Consider the following 24,379-nt stretch of genomic DNA (forward strand, 5'->3'; position numbering starts at 1 on the left):
TGTAGTGAGGTTCAGGAAAAGCTGAGAGGACCCTGCAAGAGTGGTGTGGGAGAAGGGGTGACAACCATGAGTAAGGATCTCTCTAACCCATTCATGAAGGCTTTGTCCTTGTGGCCAAGTCATCCCACATTGGCCCTATATAACCACACTGGGAACTAAATTTCTGTCTGTGGATTCAGTGATCTCAGGGATCCATGATTCCATGTGGTCCTTCTTTCATGCAGCAGAGTCTTTCCTTAGTGTTTCTTAAGGACCAGTTCTGGCTGCCAGGGCTGCATAGAACAGTGATGAAATCTAAGGGTGTTGGAATGAAACGATGGTACCAGCAGATTATAACAATGGAATAAAATATGGACTATACTGGTAATAAGTAGAAAATTTACAAATAAACACAGTGGTGAAGAGGGAGCTGGGCTAAACAGAGGAAAGCTGCTGCTGTTGCTGCTAACCATGGCTGCATCTTCTTGGTGGGGTCCACACTGAGAACCGGATCTAGATAAGGCTTGGGGAGGGCAGGGCTAGAATCTCTCTGATCCATAGCACCTAGGTTTTATCTTGTATGGAGCATGCAAACAGGATGTATGCAAGATGAACCCTAGTGGCTATGGGGGTAGGGAGGTTACCAGCCCATATCATGACCACATGATCGAAATCCCAGTCCCAGTAAGGGGGAGATGGGAGCCCTGGCCTTCTGAGATGGTTGGCTGGGAAGAACATGACCTTACTTCAGTTATGTTTCAGTTTGGGATGGAGCGCATGAAACTAATCACAAGAAATCACAGACAAACCGAAACTGTGAAGCATTCTGTTAAAAAAAAATTAATTGAAACAAAACTGGCCTGTGTTTCCCAAAAGCATCAGCGCCTTGAAAGACAAAGGGGGAAACGATGCCAGGATGGAAGAGGCTGAGGAGGCACGGAAAGAAATGGGCTGTGTGGTCTCTGCCTGCAGCCTCTGAGTGGGCAGAAATGCTCTCTCAGACATTTTTGAGTTAGTTGACAAAATTGGAGTACTGGCATTGTATCAACACTAAATTTTCTGTGTTTTATAATTATACCATGGAAGATGATATCCGTGTCCTTTAGAAAATCCATATCGAAGTACAAGGGGCGCAGGATGTGATCTGCATTGCTTACTCTGATGTGATTCAAGCCAGGTGTGTGAGGACTCTTGTGGAGTTCCAGCTACTTGGTAGGCTAGCCCAGAAGCTCAAGATGACCTAAACAATGTAGCAAGACTCTGTCAAAAATAATAACGTAAAGTAAGAGTCATTAAGTGTGTGTGTGTGTGTGTGTGTGTGTGTGTGTCTGTGTCTGTGTCTGTGTCTGTGTCTGTGTTGTGTTCCTATGTAGAGACTATGAGGCCAGGAGGAGGGAGAGAGTAAATGGACAGCAACTTAGATGGGAGGAGGGATGGCAAGAAGCAGACAGGAGTGTCAGGAGCGGCAGGTGTGTGTGTGGGGGGGTGCAGGCCTTTAATTCCAGCATCCAGGAAGCAGAAGCAGGCAGATTTCTGAGTTCCAGGTCAGCTTGGTCTACAGAGGAGCCCATGAGGAAAAGCTGAGGGTAGAGATGCAGGGTCAATAGGGCAGCATAGGGCAGGAACCCTGGGTACAGCATAGGGCATGATGAGTATCAGCCTAAGAACCAGCTTGTTTCCAGACCGGGAATGACTTTCTCCCCATGTTACTCAGTCTGCCCCAGGCACCCCCCTCCACACCCAGGTCTGAACACTGGGCTGTTTATGACCCCTGCTTCCCCAGGCAGGTTGCCTTCTAGACAGTAGGCACAAAGTGCTGCTGTTGATGCTTTGATGTCAAAGGGCTTGGTTTCTGTGTTTAGACCCTTGCTGGTATGAACATCTTGAGTCCCATGCTGTCTGTCCATCACATGCCAAGGCCAAGCACTGGAAATGGCCAGGAGATCTGTGAGAGTCGAAAGGAAAAGGTGTGTGCTCTGTTTCCTCTGAGGTGACACCAGAAAGAGCAGAGGTGAGAGAAGAGGAGGAGAGAAAACAAAAGAGTAGGGGAAAGACAGGGATGAAGAGTTAGAGAGGGAGTGATGTGGGAACCTTCCCCTAGAAACAGGAAGAGCTCAAAGGCTCTCATTTTCTCACCCCTGTCTTGGATGCCCCATGTCCCAGGACCTTGTCCCAAGTGGCTTCTGTCCTGGAACCCTGAGTAAGAGTGTGAAGGGATGAAGGAAGGACAAAGGACCGCTGTGCAGAGGGAAGCAGCCTGGTTGGGGTTTACACTCTGATGGGGGACACCTACTCCCACTGCTAACCCCAAACCTCAGCCTGTTTATTGGATACAGTGCAACAGGAGGAGTTAGATAGATAGTCTTTGTCTGTGAGCCGTCTCAGGCTGTAAATATCCCAGAGAGTCACACTAACCAGTCATTCATAGACACTCATACTAGGACATGCAAGGAAAGCTTTCCTATCCCTCTTGACCCTCACTTGGGTAGGGCTTTGCTACTCCCCCACAGGAGGAGTAACTTCCTTCCCCTCCTCTCCTCTCTCCTCCCCTCTTCTCCTCCCTCCCCTGTACTCCCCACCCCCACCCCACCCCCAGCATTGGAGTCCTTGACATGACTGTCTCCTCTAGACTGCTCACTCTGGGTTTTCTCTGCTCCCTCTATCCTGGAAGTTCAAGACAGTGTAAAGGAAAATACCCCTTCTGTCAATGACTCACTGCTTTGTGGCTCTGTGCAAGCCATGTGACTCCTTCCATATTGCCTGGACTGTCAATAGCCAGGGATGTTAAGGACGTAAGTTCACAAGCTGTTAAAATGTACTGTGTGCTTTGAAGGGGTATAGAAAGGCACAGAGTTTGATGTCACTGTCATTACTAAAGGTACCTTCCAATAACTGACTTGTCACCTTGTGTGCTGATAAGTTACTACATAAGTGGGATTAAGAATATCTTGAACACCCTAGGATAGATACTTTACCATAGCGTCTTAGAGGTGCTAGTCTAATCGTGGCCACGCACTCGGCAGACAAATGCATGCTTCTTTGATTATCTGGCTTGTGGTTCTAACCAGAGACCCCCTACTCTAAGTTAATGTGTTTGGCTCTAAAGGCCCAACAGAACCACTGCTAAGTATTTATGACAACCATAGAAAGATTTGGGGATTTAAATAAAGAAGTACTTAAATTATATAAAAATAGAAACTAGATGGCCCAAGACTTAACCTTGCTCTTTTAAGAATTTGAGTTTGGATTAAGCCGTCTGACTTGCATCTCTGTGTGGACTTTCTGAGTGCTGCTAAGTAGGCTACATCCTGTGGGTTTACTTTCACTGTTCTGAGTGGCAGTATTAGGTCATAGGAGCTGTGATGTTGGAAATCACAGATGCCGTGAGTGCATTTATGTGACAGACTGCCAGCGAGAATTAGAGGAGTCATTAGACCAGAGGCTTTCATTTCCACCTAACAGGATCCTTCACACTCGCCAAGCATTCCAGCTCCCCATTCTGCTCTGTGATGAGGAGCCAGCAACATGGGCCCTGATCAGAGCCCAGTGCCGTGGACACGGATCAGGTGCATCTATCCAGACAGTGAGTCACAACTCAGGCTGCTGCAAACATGCTGTGTAGATACCTTTGCTGCTGACTCGCTAGGACCACACAAGGACTCTAACATATGAGAGTCCACGGTCAGCCTGTGAGCTCGCCATAACTTCCCATGGGTGAAGGACTGCCATCTGTTGAGGGAATTCGGTTATTTTCCTGTCATCAGTGTGTCCATCTGTATTTACTAGCAAAAGGACAGCTGCCTCAAGATCGGCAGCAAAGCCTGGTTTCCTTGAGATGTTCTGAATACTCGTTTCTTCATTCCATTTGACAAATATTTATTGAATGATTACTATGCGAGGCACGGCCCTAGCTCTGGGGTCATGGTAGGAAATGAGGCAGGTGGGAATCTCTGTTTTTATGGGGTTTATATGACAGCAATCTGTTCTGGATACTTGTATTTTCTTGTGAACTAAAGAACAAATGTCATTCCGCTCATTGAACTGTCCTTCCCTCTCTCCCTTCTCCCACTAGTGATTGAACCCAGGGCCTTGTACATGCTAGGCAAGTCCTCTACCACTAACTTACATCCCTAGCCAACTGGGCAGCGTTAATCTCCTATTCTTGGTACTCATTTGGTCTTGAGGCTTTCAAAAAACCCTTTCTCTGTGTCCTGACATTAAGCAGGGTTGAAAATCCTCAACTTCATCTCTGAAGATGGAGAGTTCCCTGGTGGGTCACCACCCTGCACAGCTAATCATGTTGGCATGCACAAATCAAGCAAATCTCTGTTAACCACGCTGGCTCGGAGCCTCTAGCTTACTTTCCATCTCTGAGAGTCTCTCTCAAGATAGAATCCAAGAGAAAACACGAGTGTAATCTGAGCTGATGGAGGACTAGCATTCTGAAGTCCTCAAAGGCCTGGGTACTCTCTGGTGCCATTATCCTTCTTAGATGGTCTTTTAGTGTCTTTCGTCTCTGTGCAAGTTATAGCCAGTATAGTCATAATAGTCTGATGAAAAATCTGAGGGAGTAGGGGAGGAATTAGATTTTGCAGACAGTTTTGAGCTCTGGGACAATGTGAGATGTAGCCTCGGCATGTCTGCCAGGCTCTCAAAGCCTGGGTTGGGGATGTTGCATGTGACATCAGAAGGATCAGGTCAGGCCAGCACAAAGTGCTGGAGGGCAGAGACCCCAGTGTACATTTCCCCTCCAGTAACATAGGGGGCTTAGGGAATGAGAATAGGGGCTTATTCTTTAATATGGAGCTCTAGCTGAGTGTCTGAGCCTATCCCTCAGGGAGTCCTATCATAACAAATGATACGCAAAGCACCTACTGTGTACCAGGCACTGTGACATTTTACCAGTATCCTTGGCATCACAGTTTCATTGCTCTTCTTGAAGGTGATGTCAGCTTCCTTTATAGAGGAGGAATCTGTGGCCTGGAGAGGCTGAGTAACAGCTGAGGAACTCTAGAGCTGATGCAGACAGGCAGTGTTCATAGCTTTCTGCTGCTGCTTCCACTGGTCCCCTCTCCACAAATATCCCTGGTTGTATTTTCCTAGCAATTCCTGCTTCTGTATGGTAAATTGCATTCACCATAGGAAGCTGGATCTTACCTCCTCATTAGTATGTGATTCTTGTTCATTCAATGCACCCCCCTTTCTTTTACTTTTCTCATAGCAAGGTGCCACTTCAAGCATGTGTGTACCCTGATCTATTTGGATTTGCTATCTGGTCTTGGTTAAGGTGTTTTGGGGTTTGACTCTCCATCTCCATATTTGCCTCCACTGCATGAAGTCAGAGCACCCAAGGGCAATACTAGTACTTCTGGCTACAGCTGCTTTGATCAGCTTTCATTGGCTTCTGTCCCCACCTGCTGAGTCAGAAGTGGGCCAATCCTCTCAGAAGCACCCCACCTTTGTGGAGAAGCTGCAGTTAAACTTGTGTCTGTAGCTCGCCGTGCAACCGCAGCTCACTGTCCTCCAGGTCAGACATTGCTACCATTCCCTGTCAAGGCAAGATGATTGTCACTGCAGTTGTCTCTGCTTGAAGTGATGATGACCTTACCCCAGCTGTCCCTGGAGGATGGCAGCTCGATGAGTAAGTCCCAAAGCTTGCTAGATGCAGCTCAGCATTTCACACACAGCCTTGTTCAGACGGACACCAGTGTGAGACTTCGGACTTGGCTGGACTCGTGTCTGCTATTTGTTTTGCTAACTTGTGTCTCCTTTTACAGCAAATGACAAGATTGAAGACATCAATGGCTGTCCAAAGAACAGATCGCAAATGGTAAGTGGGTCTGTGGGTAGTATTTGTGTAAGGTTAGCAGGCCATGGTCTCTGAAAGACCTGACTGAGCAGCTTGAAAAACATTCACACCAGAAGCTGCTCCATGGGGCTAATTCCCCAACATCCATCCCCAAGTAGCTGTGCTTTCTGCTTCTGACATATTTGTTGGCATTCACTAAGAAATGTTTGTGAAAAAAAAAATACTTGTGATGTCTGTATAGCCAGGATACAAAAACAAAATATTCTTTATATTAAAAGAAGTCATATAGAATGGGACCCTCTATGGCTCAATGCCTGTGTAGGGTGCAGAGGCTCAGGTGGGATGATGGGATCTGGCTGATCAGGGTGAGACATGTGCCCTGGTCTGTAAAGGGGAGAGGGACATGAAATTGGCACTGTGGTATTAAGTGGAAAATGGACAGTGGCTTCTTCTGAACTCTGCTCAGCAACCATGACGAGTGATGTCCTGGCGAGTGTGATGTATTTAAGCTTTTACAATACAAAATTAATCTTTAAGTCTTTTCTTTCCTCATGTTGCCAAGTCCTTGAGTTCATATTAATATCAGTGTTGGGAGAATGGGGGCTGGTGTTGTGTGAACTCTTAGTGTTTCACTCAGAGAGTACCTTGCTGTCAGAGTCATATCTGGATATGGATTTGCTTCAGAAATCTAAAGAAGAGAACAAAGTATTTTTCCTTCCCCACCCGACTCCCCACCATTTGACAGATTCTACAGATTCCAGAGTGTCTGGCAGTTCTTAACCTCTTTAATTAATGTTCTGACTTGTTTGTATCCTGAAGAGTTGGACAGAGGTGACCTTTGTAGACAACTTTTTAAAATGCACAGAACCTATTGTTATTATAAAGAAGTATGCGTGTGTGTGTGTGTGTGTGTGTGTGTGTGTGTGTGTCTCAAAGTCTCATTTTCCACTTTACATCCTGAAACAAGTTCCTTCTCTTTGGTGAGCCCCCTAGAGGCTTTTTGCTCCATAGACCGACCATTCCTTATGTAGGCAAATCCCCAGCCAGGACTCTGAGAACAGCTCTGACTCTTGGGAAGGGTTGGCTGCTATTTTTACTAGTGCTTCTGCAGCTGTCTAGTGTATTAATAATTGAAAAAGTTTGGACAATAGGAGACTTAATTTCAGTGTGAGCATTTTACATACATGAGGCAATCTTCGTGTGAAAGAGAGGCGTCCCTTCCTTCTCTCTAGGACAGATGTAAATTCATTTCTCCTAGCCTGGTGTCATGCACATAGAGCTAACATTTGAAGGTAGGCAGCCATTTATTTTATTTGGTCCAAATATATGTCCTGCACTGTGTGTTGACGATGCTGCTTGTTGTCATTAACGTCTACTCTCAAGCTTGTGAAATGCTATCATCTCAGACTCTTCTGGGCAAATTTATTTTTATCCTCAAATGTGTTTGTTATAAATACTATCACAAGAGCAAAGCAATCCTGTGGCTTCCCCACAGCTCAGCTATGTTAGTACTGAGGAGGAGGGCAGTGTGGATTTTTTTCTGTTTTTCTTTTTTAGAACAGCAGTATAAAATCCTATAATTGCCTGTGATAATTGGTCCCAGTCTGGGGTGGGGAGGCAGACAGCTTTATGGCAAAGCTAGCAGAGAAGGGTTCAGCAAACATAATGTGAGCCCAGGGAGATGAGGAATGTCTACAATAGCCATTCAATTCTGTTGGAGATGAGGAGAGGGTGGCGATGTGTTCGCCACATATTGTCCTTTACAGTACCTTAAGATAGTGACAAGTGCACGTGCCAGTTCCACCAGCTCATATGGAAAGTGAGGTGTTGCTTTGACTGACTGAATATGAGTGCCAATACACATGTGCATGCATGTATGTGCATGGAAACATTCACAGAGCGAAAGTGTCTATACTCCTGCCAGAGTACTATTCGAGAGTGTGCCAGCCAGCATCTCTAGCTTCCTAATAAGTTAATCTCCCTGTTGGGCTCTAGTTAGGGTGATCAGTGATGACCCTTTGCTGCTGTCATCACTGACACCAGCAGTTTTGGTAAAGGGAAGATGACACACAGTGAGGTGAGACCTTGCAAAAGATATTCTACAGGGAGGGTGAGTGATTCTCCCAAAATATGGAAGAAGAATATCCACCAGGAGCCTCTATGATGCAGCTGAAGAGAAGCAAGTGTTCCAAGCAGGGGGCTGATTCATCAACTGGTCAGTGAGCTTCGCAGGAGGCACGAGCCTGGAAGGCAGGGCACCATTGCCTCTGTTTCCAGTGACCTGCCCGCAGCTAGCTTCTTGTCTAACCACACCAGAGCCCAAAGTCCCACTCTCTTTCTTAGTAAGAACAGACACTGCAACTAGGCTGGAATTCCAGGGGTAGTGCCATGGGGCACAAGAGACATGACATTGCATCCTAATGGCCTGTCAGTCAGCAAAGTCACAAAGTGTCTCCTGGTGAGCTACGGCAGGTAAGTAGCAAGCAGCAAGAAGTGGTCTCTCCTCACAGGACAGTCAGGTGTGTGGGCAAGAGACCAGAGGACAGGACGCTAGGACTCGAGAGCCCACCCTTCCCCCAGGAAGGTCATATCTGAGGCCTCAAGTGTCTGCCCTTGTCCTGCTGTTCCTGTGGTGAAAGGCATGGCTTGGAAGAGCCCAGGGTATGGCAGAACTCATAGGCATGGAGGACAGTTCAGACCTGGGATAAGTCTCCTGCTTTTTCTACCCCCTAGATTGCTGCTTCTGGGATCAGTCTCAGAGTAAAGCTTTCTGAAGGAAAAGATCCAAGGCTGTCAGCTTTGATGGCAGTTCAGTCATGGGGGTGTCTAGGAACAGCTGGAAGATATTGTTGATTTCTCATGTCAGCGTTAACATGTACCTGGATGGTATTTGGTTTTAAGCCCTTCTGTGCTGGGATATTCGGTCCTTCAGATTGGCCGTGGTTGGTGTGGCACTGCCCTTTGCAGGTAGAAGTCTAAGGGGCAGGTTGTTCAGTACTATCCCCAAGACTCCACCCTCATTTTCCAGCATCCATAACCCTTCCAAAAACAAACTTGACAGTGTTGATAGAATGAGGGCTTGATGTGTCCAGAGCAAGCCTGACTTCAGCTTGTTCTTATGAAGTTTGTTAACTTATTTCAGTCTAACTTTGAATTGTTTAGAGCCAAATTCTTGAACATAGAGCTCTAGAAATATTCTCCACCCCACCCCCAGCCCCTGCCCTCGGACCAAACATATCCTATTGACCCTTTAGTAAGTTTGTGTGTGCGTCAAAGCTGGTAGAAATGTTTTGTCTGTGTGATGTTGCCATGGCAACCAAGAGGGCATTCTCTTTGGTTTTCAAAGGATTTGTTCAGCAGAATTAAGTGTTACTTTGGAAGGGAAAACATTTCTTGGAGCTCGGCCAGCAGGGTGCTGAGCGGCCACTGGGTCACTCCTCGCCTAGAACTCAATGCCCCATGAGACCTCAGGGGGTTTGTTCCCTGTGGAGCCTTGGATGAGCCAGTGGCAGGCAGTGGTTCTCTCTTTTAATCACTATTTTAAGCAACTTGGCTTTCTGTCGTCCTTTAGAGGAGGCATAGAGCTGGGCCTTTTTAGAGAGGGGACTTACACCTGCTATTCCCTTCAACCTGGCCTCCACTTCAGTGGCCTACTGGCCACTCTGTGGGTCTCTGGGAATCTTTTTCTTTTCCCCTGGAATATCTAGACTGAGGGCTGCCTGGGTTGCAAGCCAGGAGGTTCAACGTCTTTCTTCAGTTCTGAGGCCTGGAACTAATTTTTTAATCTTTGAAGCCTTGAGTTTCCTGTTCTATGAAGTGGGAATGATAATAACTCACATAAATTTTATGTGTGCATGCGTGTGTGTGTATGTGAACTAATTAGGCAATGAAAATTGTGATAGTTTGTAACTTGATTTTTGGCTATTTTGTAGGTTCTTTCTTCCACTTTTCTCCACCCTTTCAACACCATAACGCTAGGGAGAAGAGAAAAAAGGATAGAGGGGGAAGGGGGCAACCATATCATTAGACTACTTCCTGCTGATTAGGGTGTCAAATTCCTTGGAGCAAGTTTGATCATTTCCATCAGAATATCTAATTTCTTCTTTTTGTCTCTTTGATGATGATGACTTGACAAACCGAAACCAACAGCATCCAACCACCAACCAGCCCACCATCCCCTTCTATATGGCTCTAGCATTTATATAGCCTCTGAAAATTCCCAGCATTCCAACCATCATACACTCGCAGCTGGCAAACCCACATCCCTGCTAGAGCATGAGGCAAATCATAGTCTCCTGCTGTGGACAATCTGAAGCAGCCCCATATCCCATGCCTGGGATTAAAACAAAAACATATTCCCATGATATTTCTCTGTTTTTTTTTAAGAAACCAGAATTCTCACTACAATAGTTGATAATAATTAAGATGGCAAATACACTAAGGTGGACAGTGTTTTCTGCAGGTGCTGTTAGAGTGTTGGGTAGACACCCTTAGTTCACTCTTTGCAGCCTACAGGAAGCTTGTTCCCTCCTTCCCCTTACCTCCTTGATGGTTTCCATGGTGATGACACTGATGCTGATGCCATCATTTAGTGGTTCATGTCTTTAAGGATGAAGAACACTTGGGAAATTAGAGGAAAACTGCCAGTTCTCTCTTCCTCAAGTGGTAATGACCCAGACCCAGAATGTTGCATACAGGTTAGCAGATTGTTGCTCTCAGAGGTTGGCCCAGTGTCCTTTAGAGCTCCAGAAACCTCGGGCTAGCCCAACATCCCTCTTCCTTCTCAGAGCGTGCTCTTGCTCCAGACCCTGCCCTGTAGAAAATGCTAATATCTAGGTCCCCAAGTCGGAGTCTGCACTTCAGTACAGATGAGGGGATAGCAGGACTTTGCACACTTCCAAGGGAAGAACCCCACCACCACGGTGTTATGTGTAGACCCCCTGTTCACAAGTGGTAAGAGCTAAAGTTGCTGCTCCAAGAGGAGTGGGCAGCTTAGGGCAGGCTTACCCTGGCCAACCTTTCCCATGGCCAGCACCTGGGGAGACACAGTGACAGAGCTAAAAGAGGAAGGCAGCACAGGCCAAGGCAGTGAGTGTCCGCTCCGGCTCTCCTCTCCTCTGTGACTGGATCAGGGCTTCCTTTTCCTTTTGAGCCCTGAGGTTGCAATGCATATGCATCTTGAGGTCACCAGCCGTGTCCCAGGGTATGTTGCTGAAGCTCTGAGGACTGTGTCCTGTTACCTCCTGGATCGGAACCATACCTACTTCCAAGCATTGCTTTGCAGCACACACAGGATGATCAGTGTGCTGGTCATGGTCACCACTCAGTATGGTTAGATCTACTGATGACAGTCAACGTAGACAAGTTGTCACAGAAACACATCCAGCAGAGTGCCCGGCCTTGTCATCAGTCACTCCTGGACCAGTCCCTTCTTAACAGGGTGGCCCTGATAATCTACTTAATGTCAGCTTTTTACTTCCTTCTCTGGAAATGTGAGAGAGAAAAAGACCTCGTGGGTCAACCATCAGATTTCCCTCCCTGGTACCGCGTGCTTTGAGCTCACTTAGTTGAGTGCAGTTCTCAACAGTGCTGTGTTAGTTGCTTTTCTTGGTTTGATGACAAATACCTGAGAGAAGCAACAAGGAAGGGGAACTAATCTGAATCACAGTTGGAACGTCCGGGCCATCATGGTGGGGAAGGTATAGAGGCAGGAGCTCAAGGCAGCTGCCATGTTCCTAAATTCCGGAAGCAGAGAGAGGTAAATGCTGGTACTCAACTCACTACCTCCTTTTTATTTAGTCTGGGGCCCCAATTCATGTCATGGTTCCACCCACATCAGGATGAGTCTTACATCATTTAAACCAATGTAGAAGCTTCTACACAGTGATGCCCTTGTTTCCTTGGTGACGCTAATTCCCATTGACCTGACAATATTAGGGATCACCAACCGCTCTAAGACAGAGGAATGATTTTTCTAAATCTATATTTGCATATGAAAACAGGATTTAGGCACAGGTTATATTCCCCTAGGAGGAGGAAGAGTTGGGGGTCTGATATGGCAGAAAAGAAACCCAATAAAAAAATAGTGTCTTCCTTCTCACCAGTCCTTGTTCTCCATGTTTATTGACCTTGGAGACAGGAGCATTATTGGGCTTAGCTAGGAGTTAGCAGGAAGGGAGGGGTCTGAATGTCTCTGGGAAAGGCCTGAGGTAACCTGTCGCTGAGAACTCATAGGCTGCCGTGGGCAGGTGGCCCCTAGTTGAGATGCCTCTGGGCGCCAGGTCTCTCAGCCTCATTCTCTACAGAGCCTCCTGGGCCAGAAGAGGGACATCTGTAACCAGATCAAATTTCTAGGCACGGTGACCGGGAACCCTAACAGCAGCTGCCAGCAAGTCAGCCGCATGCCTTAGGAGTGTCTGAGATCCTTGGGCAGCTGAGTTACCTCTGCACAAGGCTTCTGGGTCTATTTTTACATGGCCCTAAGGCCACACAAATGTTACAGAACCAAGAAGGAATGAGGGAAAGCTCAGAGGCCACTTGGAGTTTATAGCAAAATAGGAAGCCAGGACCAAGAGCAGCAAGCAGCAAGCACCCATGGCTTCCTACCCAGTTCCGCAATCCTGGTTGGGTTTGACTGTCATGTTTAAGGGTGATAGTGGCTTGCATTTCTGCTTCTCTTCCTTAAGTCTCTGGTTTATTTTATTTTATTTTTATTAAGGTTCTTTTTTATTTATGTGTGTATGTGTCTGTGGATGAATGACTGCAGGTGCCCAAGGAGTCCAGAAGTATCAAATTCCCTAGAGTTAGAGTTACAGGTGAGCTACCTGACTTGGGTGCTGGGAATTGAACTCAGGTCTGTTGAAACTACTAGTAGCTCTCTCAAGAATAGCTAGAAGGCCCTTCAGGATCCTTTTACTGTCCCCAGTAGTGGAGCTACCGGACACCTCAGGGTGTATGAGGAAGGATGGGTGAGTCCAGGTCTTACTCCTCGATATACACTGCTGCGGTTTATGAGAGTTCAGGGAAATTTAGCAGTGTTAGGAAACTTTCCTTGACTTAATTCTCCCTGGGTTGACCTAGAAGACCTGAGTAGGAAATGCCCCTTGTCAGGGCCCATCTCTGTTTTGGTCTGTTCTTTTTGTTGATGTTTTAAGTAAGCGTGCTGAGGCATCCCCATTGGATGTTATGAGAGAGAGTAATACTGAGATGACAAGGATGACAAGCCACTGTTCTGGGACGAGCCACCTTCCGAGTGCTTTAGATGCTGTGGTTCATTTTAGTCTCCTGACAGCCCTCGGGATAAGGATGTGTATTTTGTTCATTCCACTAAGTTTAATGAATAATCTGGATGCTGGACTCTGCAGGGCTGAGGGTCATGATAGAACATCACCCTCCCTCCCTCCCTCTCTCCCTCCCTCCCTTCCTGCCTCTCTCCCTCCTCAGAGCTGTTGTTCCTATTATTCTTCAACTGCTTTCATACAGTACTATACAAGAAACCCAACTTGTACCCACTGTGTGCTGGATACTATTGTAGACACTCTGTATTAACTGACTTGGTCTTTGTATATCCTATGGAGGCAGACATGATTAGTTTCACTTTATAATGAAGGAAACTAAGGCAGGCAGCAGCTGAGTAACTTGTCTGAGGCTGCCCAGCTCTTGTCTGAGTGGCACCCTGAGGCTCTTCTGCCAGAAACCAGGCCCTAGTAAATCCCTTTATCATTATCAGTCACTGTATATGGACAGTGATCTAGGGAGAAGAACTGACTGCGACACTGAAGGGTGTCCTGCAATCCCTTACAGAGAGGCATAAGCAGCAGCTCAGGGTGGGAAAGAGTCAGGGTGAAGAAAGACAAGCATGGGCTGGAATGGGACGTGTGGCCAGGGCAGAGCCCAGTTCTCTCTGGGGCAGCTTCTCTCTTATAAAAGGGATAATGGAAGCTGCCCCTAGGCAGACAATGAGGAGGGAGAGAGGAGTCAGCGGAAGGGACTCAAATCAAGTGTACATCTGGTGGGCATTCTCACTGCATGCCACCCATGACTGTTGATCTGTGCAACAAGGAGTTTCCTCATGGTCAGAAAGTAGGTGCCCAGTGAAGTGAGGTTGAGTGAGGAACCCACAAATATGTAGCATTGTGATCTCTATGACCGTGCACGTGTTGTTTTGCAAGCTAAGGATTGTAACCTGTGATGGTTATCTGGGCAGGCCTGGGATGGACACAAGAATCCTTTAAGGGGCAGAAAATAACAGAGCATGATGGGTACTACTATACTGCTAGTTTGGAGTCAGAGGAAGGGGCCAGGAGCCCTGGAATTCAAGGATTCTAGGGAAACAGGTCCTGCTGTAGCTGCTGCTCAAGTGGACACGGCTCTGAAGCAGTGGGAATTTAGTTTTCTGAGGCCAAGGTAGGACTTCTGACCCATGTACACTCATGGTTGTTCAGAGCTGTTAAGCTTGTGGCAATTGCTCATAGGGGCACCAGGGAGCTAACACACTCGAAGATTCATGGCTTACGAGATCAGAAGGGAAATTCTGCCCAAGTCTTTGGCATTATTTAATAGCACTGGCCACAGCTAGCCAGTTTCTTTCCTGCAGGGCTGACTTTCCTGGGAGGTGCCTCCATGGTTTGCATGCACGAGGAAGGAGGTCTCCATGCCTGCACACTCCAAGCAGGTGCAGGTAGGAGGTCTACAGGGCAGCCACAGTCCATTTCTGGTACATTCTCTTCCTCCTAAACCCCGCATCACATGCACCCCAGACTCTCGAGCAACCATGAAAGGCCGTTGTCATTCCTTCTGAACCCCAGAGTTGATGCTGACAGATACAGTTCTTCTGCAAATGTAAACCCAGCCATGGGTTATGCTCCCAGACTCATGTATGTTTGTCTTGTAATTGACAATGCTGTGTAAGCCATTTTTATGAGAGATTGATCATATTTTATGTGCTATTAAACAACGCCAAAGCTCTGTTGTGCAAGTAGCCTGTTTTTCTTCTCTCCGCCTAGGTCCTGGCATTGGGCTAGCCAGGTTAACCATGTTTAGCTCATGTTTCTCAGAGGGAAGAATTAAACCATTAGAGTTATCTGATCATTTGGAGAGGGGCACCTCAGAGGCAGAGGCAAGGCTGGAGTTTAGTAACTGTGATACTTTTGAGTACTTGAAGATTTTTCTAGTCATTCTAGGCCAAGAATTCTCCCATTCTCTGTCTTCTCTAACAGTTTTACAGTTTTTACGTAGTGCTTTTTTTGTTTTGTTTTGTTTTGTTTTGTTTTTTGAGACAAGTTCTCATCCTGTAGCCAGGCTGGTCTGAAACCCACAGGTCATGTATACCACCACTACTGGCTCACATCACCGTTATGAAGGTATATAAAAAGACATCAAAGTAGCAGGCTATTTGGGTTTGGCCAAGCCTCTCAAGCAAGGTTTCCCAAACATAAATGTACATGCTGAATAGAGTATTCTAGGCCTGACCCTGCAGCTTTTAACCCCAGGGTCTGGGAGGAGTGGGAGAGTTTGAGCACCTTTACAAACTCCCAGGAGATACGCAAGCTGCCAATCTCACAGCCCACTTGCTCGACATTGTCTTAGAGTCAAGAGAAAAGCCTCAGCTGGGCATAGTGGCATATATATGTACTCCCAGGACCTCAGGAGGTTGAGGCAGGAGGATTACCATGAGTCCAAAGCCAGACTGGATGACAAGACTGTCTCAAAGAGTATTTTAAGAAAAAGAAAATTCTCTGGGATGCACCTGTTCAAATATGTTTTGAAGTACAGTATCTATTCATTGGGGAATTCAAAAAAAAAAATTTTTTTTTTTTTTTTGGTTTTTCGAGACAGGGTTTCTCTGTATAGCCCTGGCTGTCCTGGAACTCACTTTGTAGACCAGGCTGGTCTCGAACTCAGAAATCCACCTGCCTCTGCCTCCCGAGTGCTGGGATTAAAGGCGTGCGCCACCACGCCCGGCCTCAAAATGTTTTAAGTTGAGAGTATTTCAAAAACATCAGCTGAAGTTTAGCATAGCACCTATTTTGGTACTCTTTTAGGACATATTTGATCAGTCTTTAACAACATTATATATTCTAAGCTGATGGGGTCTGAATTGTGCCTGTCTGTGCTGTGTTCTCATGGAAGTGAATTTCCTACCAGTTCTAGCCCCTTAGTCTCTGGGACCTTTCATTTGCTCTGTAGATATAGTCTAGGGCCCTAATGCATGTTTGTCTTGTAATTCGCATGACATTTAAGTAAATTTTGCAAGAAGCTCATCATATTTTACATGCTATTTGTTTTTCTTATTTTTTCATGTTTACTTATTTCTAGTTGTGGTGTGTGTGTACCATGATGCATGTGTGGATTCAGAGGACAAACTTTCAGAAAGTAGTTCTTTCCTTTCACTGTGTAGATTCCAGGGATCGAACTCAGGTCAGGGTTCCAGGGTTGGCAGTATGTCACCTTTACCTGCTGATCCATCCAGCTGGCCCCTGTGCTATATGACAGTAACAAGGCTTTGAAATAATAAACAAAAGGTTTTCATCTCTTTCAGCCCCTACCCCCACCCCGCACCTACCGCACTGTACCCCAGACACGAGTGGCTTTGCAGACAGAAGTCTTGTCCCTGGTACTTGGTAAATGCTCAGTGGAAGTCTAAAGGGGTTACCACTCACACCTCTGCCAAGTCTGAGGTGTTGGGAGCAGTAATTGGTTGTGCTCAGCGAGGCTGAGACACTTGGTGTACGCCAGACTGAGGGTGCGGGAGTGGGGTGGGTGTGCAGCAAGCCTCAGACCTTCCCGAGCAGAATGAGAAATCCTATGATGATTTATAACCATTTGGATTGTGGTTTGTATAAAAGCCATCTGGGCCGCGTGCTTGGGCCCACCTCCCCGCACATGGCCTCACGGAGTTCTTATGTTCGCCTAGCATCAAAGGACAGCTTTGTGTGTGTGTGTGGTTTTAAAGTTTTTTTTTTATTTTCTTTTTATATCTCCGAGTAACAGAACTTAGTGAGGGATGCCTGTTTGCACTTGAAGGTACGCAGCCTGCGCATGTGTGCGTGCATGTGTGTGTGTGTGTGTGTGTGTGTGTATACCAGGACTGTGAGCCCCTGTGCTCACTTGAGCAGTGGTGGAGGACTGTGGCCTGCAAGTGTCAAGTGCAGGGTCAGAACTTTAAACAACACAACAACAACAACAAAACCCTCCTTATGATCTCAGTTAAGTGAGAATGATAAAAGTTGATTTTCTGCTTTGGCAGAAAGATAATCAGTTGGGTAACAATGAGTTAGCTCTTTATGGCAAAAGCTGGCAGAAACTGGGCAGCAGCTACTCCCTCTGGCATGGCCTGAACCTGCGACTAGTACCAGCTCTACCTACCAATATTTTTTTCTAGCACCAGGCTAGGCCAGTGTTCTGCTACTGAGCTACAATGCTGGCTCTCCAGGCCCTCCTGTGCCTGGCCCCTTCTATTTCTTTATTGCCTGTTTTTCCTCAGCACACATTTTGACTCTCCCAAAGTATTATATCCTTACAAGTATTGTGAACGTCTTAAGGAATCCTGTACCTGGCCCTGTGGGAGTTTGAAAGATTCTTGCTTGGGAGTTTTGATTTGTGTTAGTTCCTTTTTTTTTTCTTTTGCTTTTCTAAGATGTGTGACCTAGAGCAGCTATGGGAAGAGAGGGTTTGGTTGGCCTTGTAGTTCCAGAGAGCTAAGAGTCCCTCTTGGTGGGGAAGCCATGGCAACAGGGCAGGAGGCTCACCTGGCAGAGAGATCACATTTCATCCCCACACAAGAAGCAGAGAGAACAGGAAATGGCGCTAAGCTCTAAAGCCCCAAAGTCCACCCCCAGTGACATACTTCCTACAGTAAGGCTCCCTCTCCTAAAGGGTCCAGAACCTCCCCTAGACAGCAGCTGGGAGCCGAGGATTCCAGGGCGTTAGCATGCTGTGGAACATTTCTTATTAAACCATTACAAAGGCTTATACATTTTTTTCCAGGGATTTAAAATGTTTCTGTATCAGAAGGGTTAAAATACTGTGAATGAACTTGAGAACTTTCTAGAAGGAAGCTACGTTCCCCTTGAAGTATCCTTTCAGGGTTCAGGTTGTATTTGGTCTGGATGGATGGAGCCCCTCCTGGTTGTCTTGTCACATTGCTAAAGACATAGAGAAAATGGCTCAGTGGTGTGCTCAGTGCTCAGCTTGGAGAAGCGTGTGCTGTTTGATTGTTAGCACCCTGTGTTTGTACAGGGAAGTGCTATTGCCAGAGCTCTTCTGTTTAATAACTGTAGTTGAGGGAGTCACATACTCAGAGTCTGTCTCCCATCTGGGAGGCAATAGCAGGGTTGTCTACTTGCCCAAAGAATTGGTAAGTGACAGTCAACAGCACCTGATTGTGATTACTGGATGCTAACTCCGACCATTTCAGATCCTTCAATTCTCTGCCCACCGTCCCATTTCTCTTAGAGTGATGGTTGCCATTGCCTACATGCTTGAGGAGTTGACATTTTCTCCTGAGTGGATTTCTCAGGTGAGAGGGTTTCCCACAGCCCAACCAAAACCTCATCTCTGTGTTACCTCCTCCTGGAGGAATCTAAAGGCAAGAGCCGAAGAGCCTCAACTTGACTTGTGCTGCAAGGTCATCAGGGTTCACCTTTGACTGGAGTCTATGATGAGAGAATGTGGAGGAGAGCCTTCCCTGAGAAAGTGACTGCATAAGGAAAGCAAAGGGCCCTTCAGTGTGTGTACATGTACAAGTGTGTGTGTGCTTGTACAAGTGTGTGTGTGTGTGTGTGTGTACAAGTATGTATGTGTGTGCATATACAAGTGTGTGTATATGTATGTGTGCATGTACAAGTGTGCAGGTGTGTACATGTACAAGTGTGTGTGCATGTACAAGTGTGTGTGTCTCTGTGTGTGCATGTACAAAAGTGTGTGTGCATGTACAAGTGTTTGTGTGTGCACGTGCAATGTGTGTATATACCTGTGTATGTCCTGTGTGTGTATGTGTATGCATGCATGTGGAGGCCAGGACCATCTTGGGTGTTGTTCCTCTGGTAGTTTCCACTTTGTTTTCTTACACGTGCCAAGTGGTTTAGCCGGGTGCATGATCTGAGGACATGACCACTCCATGGTATGGTGAAGGGGGAGGTTTTTATTATAGATATATGAGAACAGCCAGAGGCATCTGGAAAAGTCCAGAGCAAAGAGAAAAAGAAGTAAACTGAACATGGCCTGCAGACTGGACATGGAAATGACCAGGGCTCTCTGTGAGAGATGGTAGGACATCAGTGATAGAGAATAGAGAACACATACTGGGGGGTGGGGGGTGGATAGCAAGGTTAGAAGGAGAATGGGTAGCTGTGGGAGGACAGACAGCCTGTGAGCTGGGGGAGTTTAGGGTGAGAGAGGCCTTGCGAAGGGATAGGGTACCAGCGTGGACTTTGAAATGTGATACTGAGGAGGCCAGCATCAGCTTTGACAGTCTAATAGACATCACAGGTAGCAGTATGTCCCACTCTGTCTGAGGGAACAGGAATGACTCCTTTTGGTAGAGGGGAACCTGAGGAATTCCAGCTTTTACCTAACCACAAAGATTATCCTATATTCCAGGTTGAATTCATTTCTGGATATTTGGACTGACTTTTGGAGTTTGGGGAATTGGAGTTTCCTTTGGACCATAGAGCTGGCTGACCAGCAAGCCGCAGGGGTCCCTTTGTCTCTCACTAGTGCTGAGATTTCAAAGGCAAACCACACACAGTTCTGGGATCAACCTCAGGTCTTCATGCTTACAAAGCAAACTCTTTACCAACTGAGCTACCTTTCCATCCCTTGATCTCTGTTTTTGTGTGTAACTGTTGTTATTCGACTCCTTTGAGTAGGACTTTTAGGGAATTGGTTCTGATTTTCAGATTTTACTATTTACTCTGTTTAGTTGGTATAAAGAAGACTGTTTTCACGATCATCCAGCAGTTATCCTAGTCTTTGGACTAGACATGGGGAGTGAATAGGTGTTATCTTCTTAATACATTGATAAATAGGTTGACAACACAGGAAATGGTCAATATTCATATTTTGTTTGTTTAACAAACTTTTTTTAAACAGTAAATGGAAGTTTTTTTGCTTCAACTGAATGTTTGTACAAAGCTATAAATAGAAACAGAGCTTAGCATTCTTTGAGAAGCCAATAATGTCACTGTTTCCGCACAGGTGCACTGGGGATCATGTAGCCTTGGGAACTTCAAGGGTGTCCCGCAGTGGGATCACCCATGTCCGGTATATTTTCCTCATTCAGTGACCACCACATGTCTCTGACATTCTGGCTCTCAAGTAAGCAGAGTGAAGAACTATTTCAATTATCAATACTATTTAGATTATTTTTGTTCTCACAGTTTCTGACTGAGTGGTATGTACTAGTCAAACCTAATTTCTTGGTTGGAGATACCCTGCCTATGACTTGCAAAATTCCCGACTATGTATTGGCAACACATATCAGCGATGGTGTATAATTCAAAACTAACCCCTCAGCTATACATGCAGCTTTGGGGATATAAAGTGTAGATGTGCCTTCTGTTTGGCATCGAGGTGGCCTGTGGCACATGCAAAGGTACAAGAAGGGCATGAGCCTGTGACTGGCTCTAAGTATGTAAGATGGCTGTTAACACCACTGTGTCGGTGAGTTTATGGCCTGGTTGTTTACTTGAAGCCAGAGCATGCCCAGTAGGCTGGTTGTTCCTTGAGGAATGAACAATGTTGTTCTGTCTGTCACTGTGCTGTCTGCGTCTAGGCTAGGGCCTAGGAGAGAGTGGGTGTTTAGCTAGTGTTTCTAAAGGACCGTGTGAAACCTTCGAGGACTAACTAGTTACTTCCCAGACAAGATTCTTCGGCAAGTGCCCGCTATTTGCTTCCTCGTGTTTGGAGGAACTGGAAGTCATGGTGTTCCAGTTAAAATTACTGCCTGTGCTTGTTCCTTCTGTCTGAGTAAAGCCAAAAGTTTCTGCCAAACACTTACTTTTTTAGTGTAAATGTGCTTTTCCGAGTTAGCTTTTCCATTACTGTAACCAGTTCCTGAGATGGTCAGCTTACAAAGAGCAAGGTTTCATTGGGCTCCTAGTTTGGAGGTCTCACTGCACACCTCATGCATCCTGTGGCTTCTGTGTCTATAGCACGGAGGCAGCACAGCATGGCAGGGAATATAGTAGCAGCGGAATAAAGCTCTCCTCTTCTCAAGGCTGCCAGAAAGTGAGAAATCTAGAGGAAAGAGCAGTGTCTGTCTGGCCCTCTAAGAGCATACCTCCAATGAGGAGACCACCCACTAGGCCATCTGACTATGGGGTCCTCCTGCCAATAGCATCAGGTTCAGGAGTCTGAAGTCTTTAGTACATTTCAGATCCACACTATGGCAGCCATTCACATTGTATAATGATTCCCATCATTGACTTAATTGGCACTTCAGTCTACCACTGCCCCTGCTGTGTCTTTGATCCCCAGGGACTTGCTTGTCTCAACAGTTGACAGTCTGTGCCTTTGACAGACCCCTCCCTATCTCCTGTGAGGCACTCCAGGATTGCCCCTTGGCCCTTGTCAGTTTTCTGTTTGTCTTCTGTTCCTCACTTGGAGTGAGTTCTTGACTTTTCAGAGTGCCAGCACGATAGTTAGCTTCAACTGTCAACTTGACACAAACCTAGAGAGAAGGAACCTTAACTGAAAAGTTGTATAGACCACACTGGCCTGTGAGCCCTGCCTGGTGAAGCTTTTTTTTTTTTTTTTTTTTTTTTTCCCTTAACTGCTAAGTGATGGAGGGAGGGGCCAGCCCGCCATAGGTGGTGATATTTCCTAGCAAGTGGACCTGGGGTGAATAAAAAAGTCAGCTGAGCCAGCCACAGGGAGTATCACTCCATGCACCGAATGAAGCTTGCAGTCTGCCTCAGTTCCCACTTTGAGCTCCTGCGTTAGCATCCATCCCTTCATGATGGACTGTTAACCTGTAAGCTAAACAAATCCTTTCCTCCCCAAGTTGCCCTTGGTCAGTGTTTAGTCACAGAGGCAGAGAAGCATTTGAGAACAGGGAAGCAATTGGAATAGGAGGAAGGAAGACCTGTGTTCAAGGCCCTTGTCACTAGTGGTCTGCCTCTGCTTACAAGGCCACCATCTGTGAAAGGGGGCAGAGCTCAGTCCTGGGGTTCCACTCTGGGACTCTCCAGGGTGAAGACTGGCTTTAGCACCTTTTTCAGGCTTGATTTGTTTCTAGGGGGAAATCTGGAAAGTTGGAAAACCCTAGAAAATGAAATAGTCTAGGCCGTTGGAGACACAATGGAAAATGATAGTCACTGGAGGAATCTGAGATGCTTGGTTTCAATTTTTCCCCCCCTTGAATTTTTTTGTACCCATTTGCTGAAATATCAGAGAAACTCCTATAAAGTCTTCTACCCCCTCTTTTATTCAAGGAATTCTTGACAGCATCTTGGAAAGCTAAAGTTATAAATATTGTAAATGGTATGGTAGATAATGTTGCCAAGTCTCAGGAAAGAGCTGGGCAAGGCAACGGAGCCAGAAGAGAAGCAGGCAGACGGGGAGCCATGGGCCACACCCAGCCCTGTTCCCGCTTTCTCATGCTTTCCAGTTTCAAGCCCACTTCCATAGACAAACGCTATGAAGCTCGAAGGTGGCTTTGATATCTCATGACAGTGGCCAGGGCCTTGCTGTAGAGCTTACGTTGGCCCCTTTTTTAGGTTAATAAATTGGCTGGGCATGATGATTTATGCCCATACTTCAACGCTGGCGAAAATGAAATTACTTTGAGTTTGAGGCCAATCTGGACAACAGAGTGAGGCCTTGTCTCAAAATCTTAGGGCTGGTGAGATACGGGTGTTTTCTAAGCACCTGAGTCTGACCCCCCAGAATACACTTAAAGCTGGAAGGAGAGAACTGACTCTACAGAATATTCCCAAAGCTCCAAATGTATGCTGTGGCACAGACACCCACGTGTAAACACATTCTGTGCACACACATACATACATGCACACACACTCTTAATCAGCTTCTTTTTTTTTTTTTAAAGAATCTTTAGAAAGAAAGAAAACAAAAAGGAACTAGTAAGTTGCTTTTTACATTTGTGACAGCCAGTTGTACATGTTTGAGATACAGCCTTCTGTTTGGTGCGTTGATCGTCTTGATTACAAACTATCCATCATCTTGAACGTGAATGTTTCCTTGAGGGACAGCTTTCCAGTTCTCACGTCTAGCTATTCTGATTATTCAATGGTGTTTGTTTACTCTTGTCAGCCTTCTTTGTGGTAGAAGACCAGGACTCAGCCCTCCCATCTGGCCATGACTTGGTACCCATTAACCATTCCAAAAAGTGGATTGACAGACCAGCCAGGCAAGCAGCAGCTGGGTGATCTACAGAAGGTCAGGCCCCATGCTCCCAGTATTTCACTGTCTAGGAAAAGATCGACAATGGGCACGCGATCCCTCATTTTTGAAGTCTTCTTCTGAAATAAAAGCTCTATGTGAGCTTCTCTGGGGCCACAGTGACAGGGGTGGGAGGGGAACAGAAGTGAGCCTGGCAAAGCAGGCATCTGGCATGCGCCCTTAGCATGTACAGGAAAGGCCAGGGGACCAGTGCTTAGGGAGAGATGGACATGTGCCTAGAGTGTATAGTATGAGTTTTTCTGTTTTGACTTTTGTTTGTTTGTTTGTTTGTTTGTTTGAGTTGATACTCTTCTTTTAATTTATTTTAGTTTTTTTTTGGGGGGGGGTTTTTCGAGACAGGGTTTCACTGTGTAGCCCTGGCTGTCCTGGAACTCACTCTGTAGACTAGGCTTGCCTCGAACTCAGAAATAGGCCTGCCTCTTCCTCTCAAGTGCTGAGATTAAAGGTGTGTGCCACCATTACCCGGCGTTTATTTTATTTTTGTAAGCAGGCATAGAAATGAACTTTGTGTTGCATGTCTTGGGTCCTTGGGAACCCTGACTAGTGAGAGAATGCGAAAAAGACAGACACATAAATGCACATGCGTATGGGACAACAGGGGTCTGCGTGCGCTGACAACGTGGTACCAAGCTGTTTATTATGTGCAGCACATAGGGGAGGGGTTGAGCAGTTTCAGACTGTAAACATCCAGATGGAGACAGCTACTTCTGTGCCTTTTCATCTCTTCTAGTCCATCACCTGTATCTCATGTGGAAGCTGTGGGTGGAGCGATGCCCAACACAGAATAGCCCATTCTCGTGCTTGCCGAGTAGAGTGTGGCTGCAGTCGCCTTGACAATGGGGCAGGATGTGGTGCTGACAAGGCTTCCACAAGAGATGGAAAGGTCCTGCCTTCCCTCTCTCCCTACCTCTGCCTCTACCTTAGGTCTTAACATGCTTTCCCTGTCATTCTTTCAATCGGCAAGTAACAAGTTATCTGCTATGTGGGGATGGATCCCTCTCAGGGCCACATCAGTAAACAAAGGTGATAAGACTTCCCTCTCGAGACTGCATTAGTTAGGGAAGCAGAAACCAGCCGAGTAGGGCCACAGGCCTCACCCGGCCGGATCAGCGCCAGGGTAGCGGGAGCGCAGGGTTGCCTGACACCCGCCAGCTACCCACGACCCCC

The 24,379-nt window shown here is 46.4% G+C and overlaps 1 protein-coding gene across 5 annotated transcripts in view; it reads left to right on the plus strand.

The window, feature by feature from the left end:
- Positions 1 to 24,379, plus strand: part of Nav2 (neuron navigator 2) — a 364,237-nt gene that overhangs the window by 120,587 nt on the left and 219,271 nt on the right. For all 5 annotated transcript variants that reach the window (XM_029479481.1, XM_029479482.1, XM_029479483.1 and 2 more), the window contains exon 3: positions 5,757 to 5,809. In XM_029479481.1, coding sequence (XP_029335341.1) covers positions 5,757 to 5,809 — 53 coding nt within the window. The remainder of the gene's footprint in view (positions 1 to 5,756; positions 5,810 to 24,379) is intronic.

The sequence above is a fragment of the Mus caroli genome, chromosome 7 (genome assembly GCF_900094665.2).
Source record: "Mus caroli chromosome 7, CAROLI_EIJ_v1.1, whole genome shotgun sequence".
Taxonomy (NCBI): domain Eukaryota; kingdom Metazoa; phylum Chordata; class Mammalia; order Rodentia; family Muridae; genus Mus; species Mus caroli.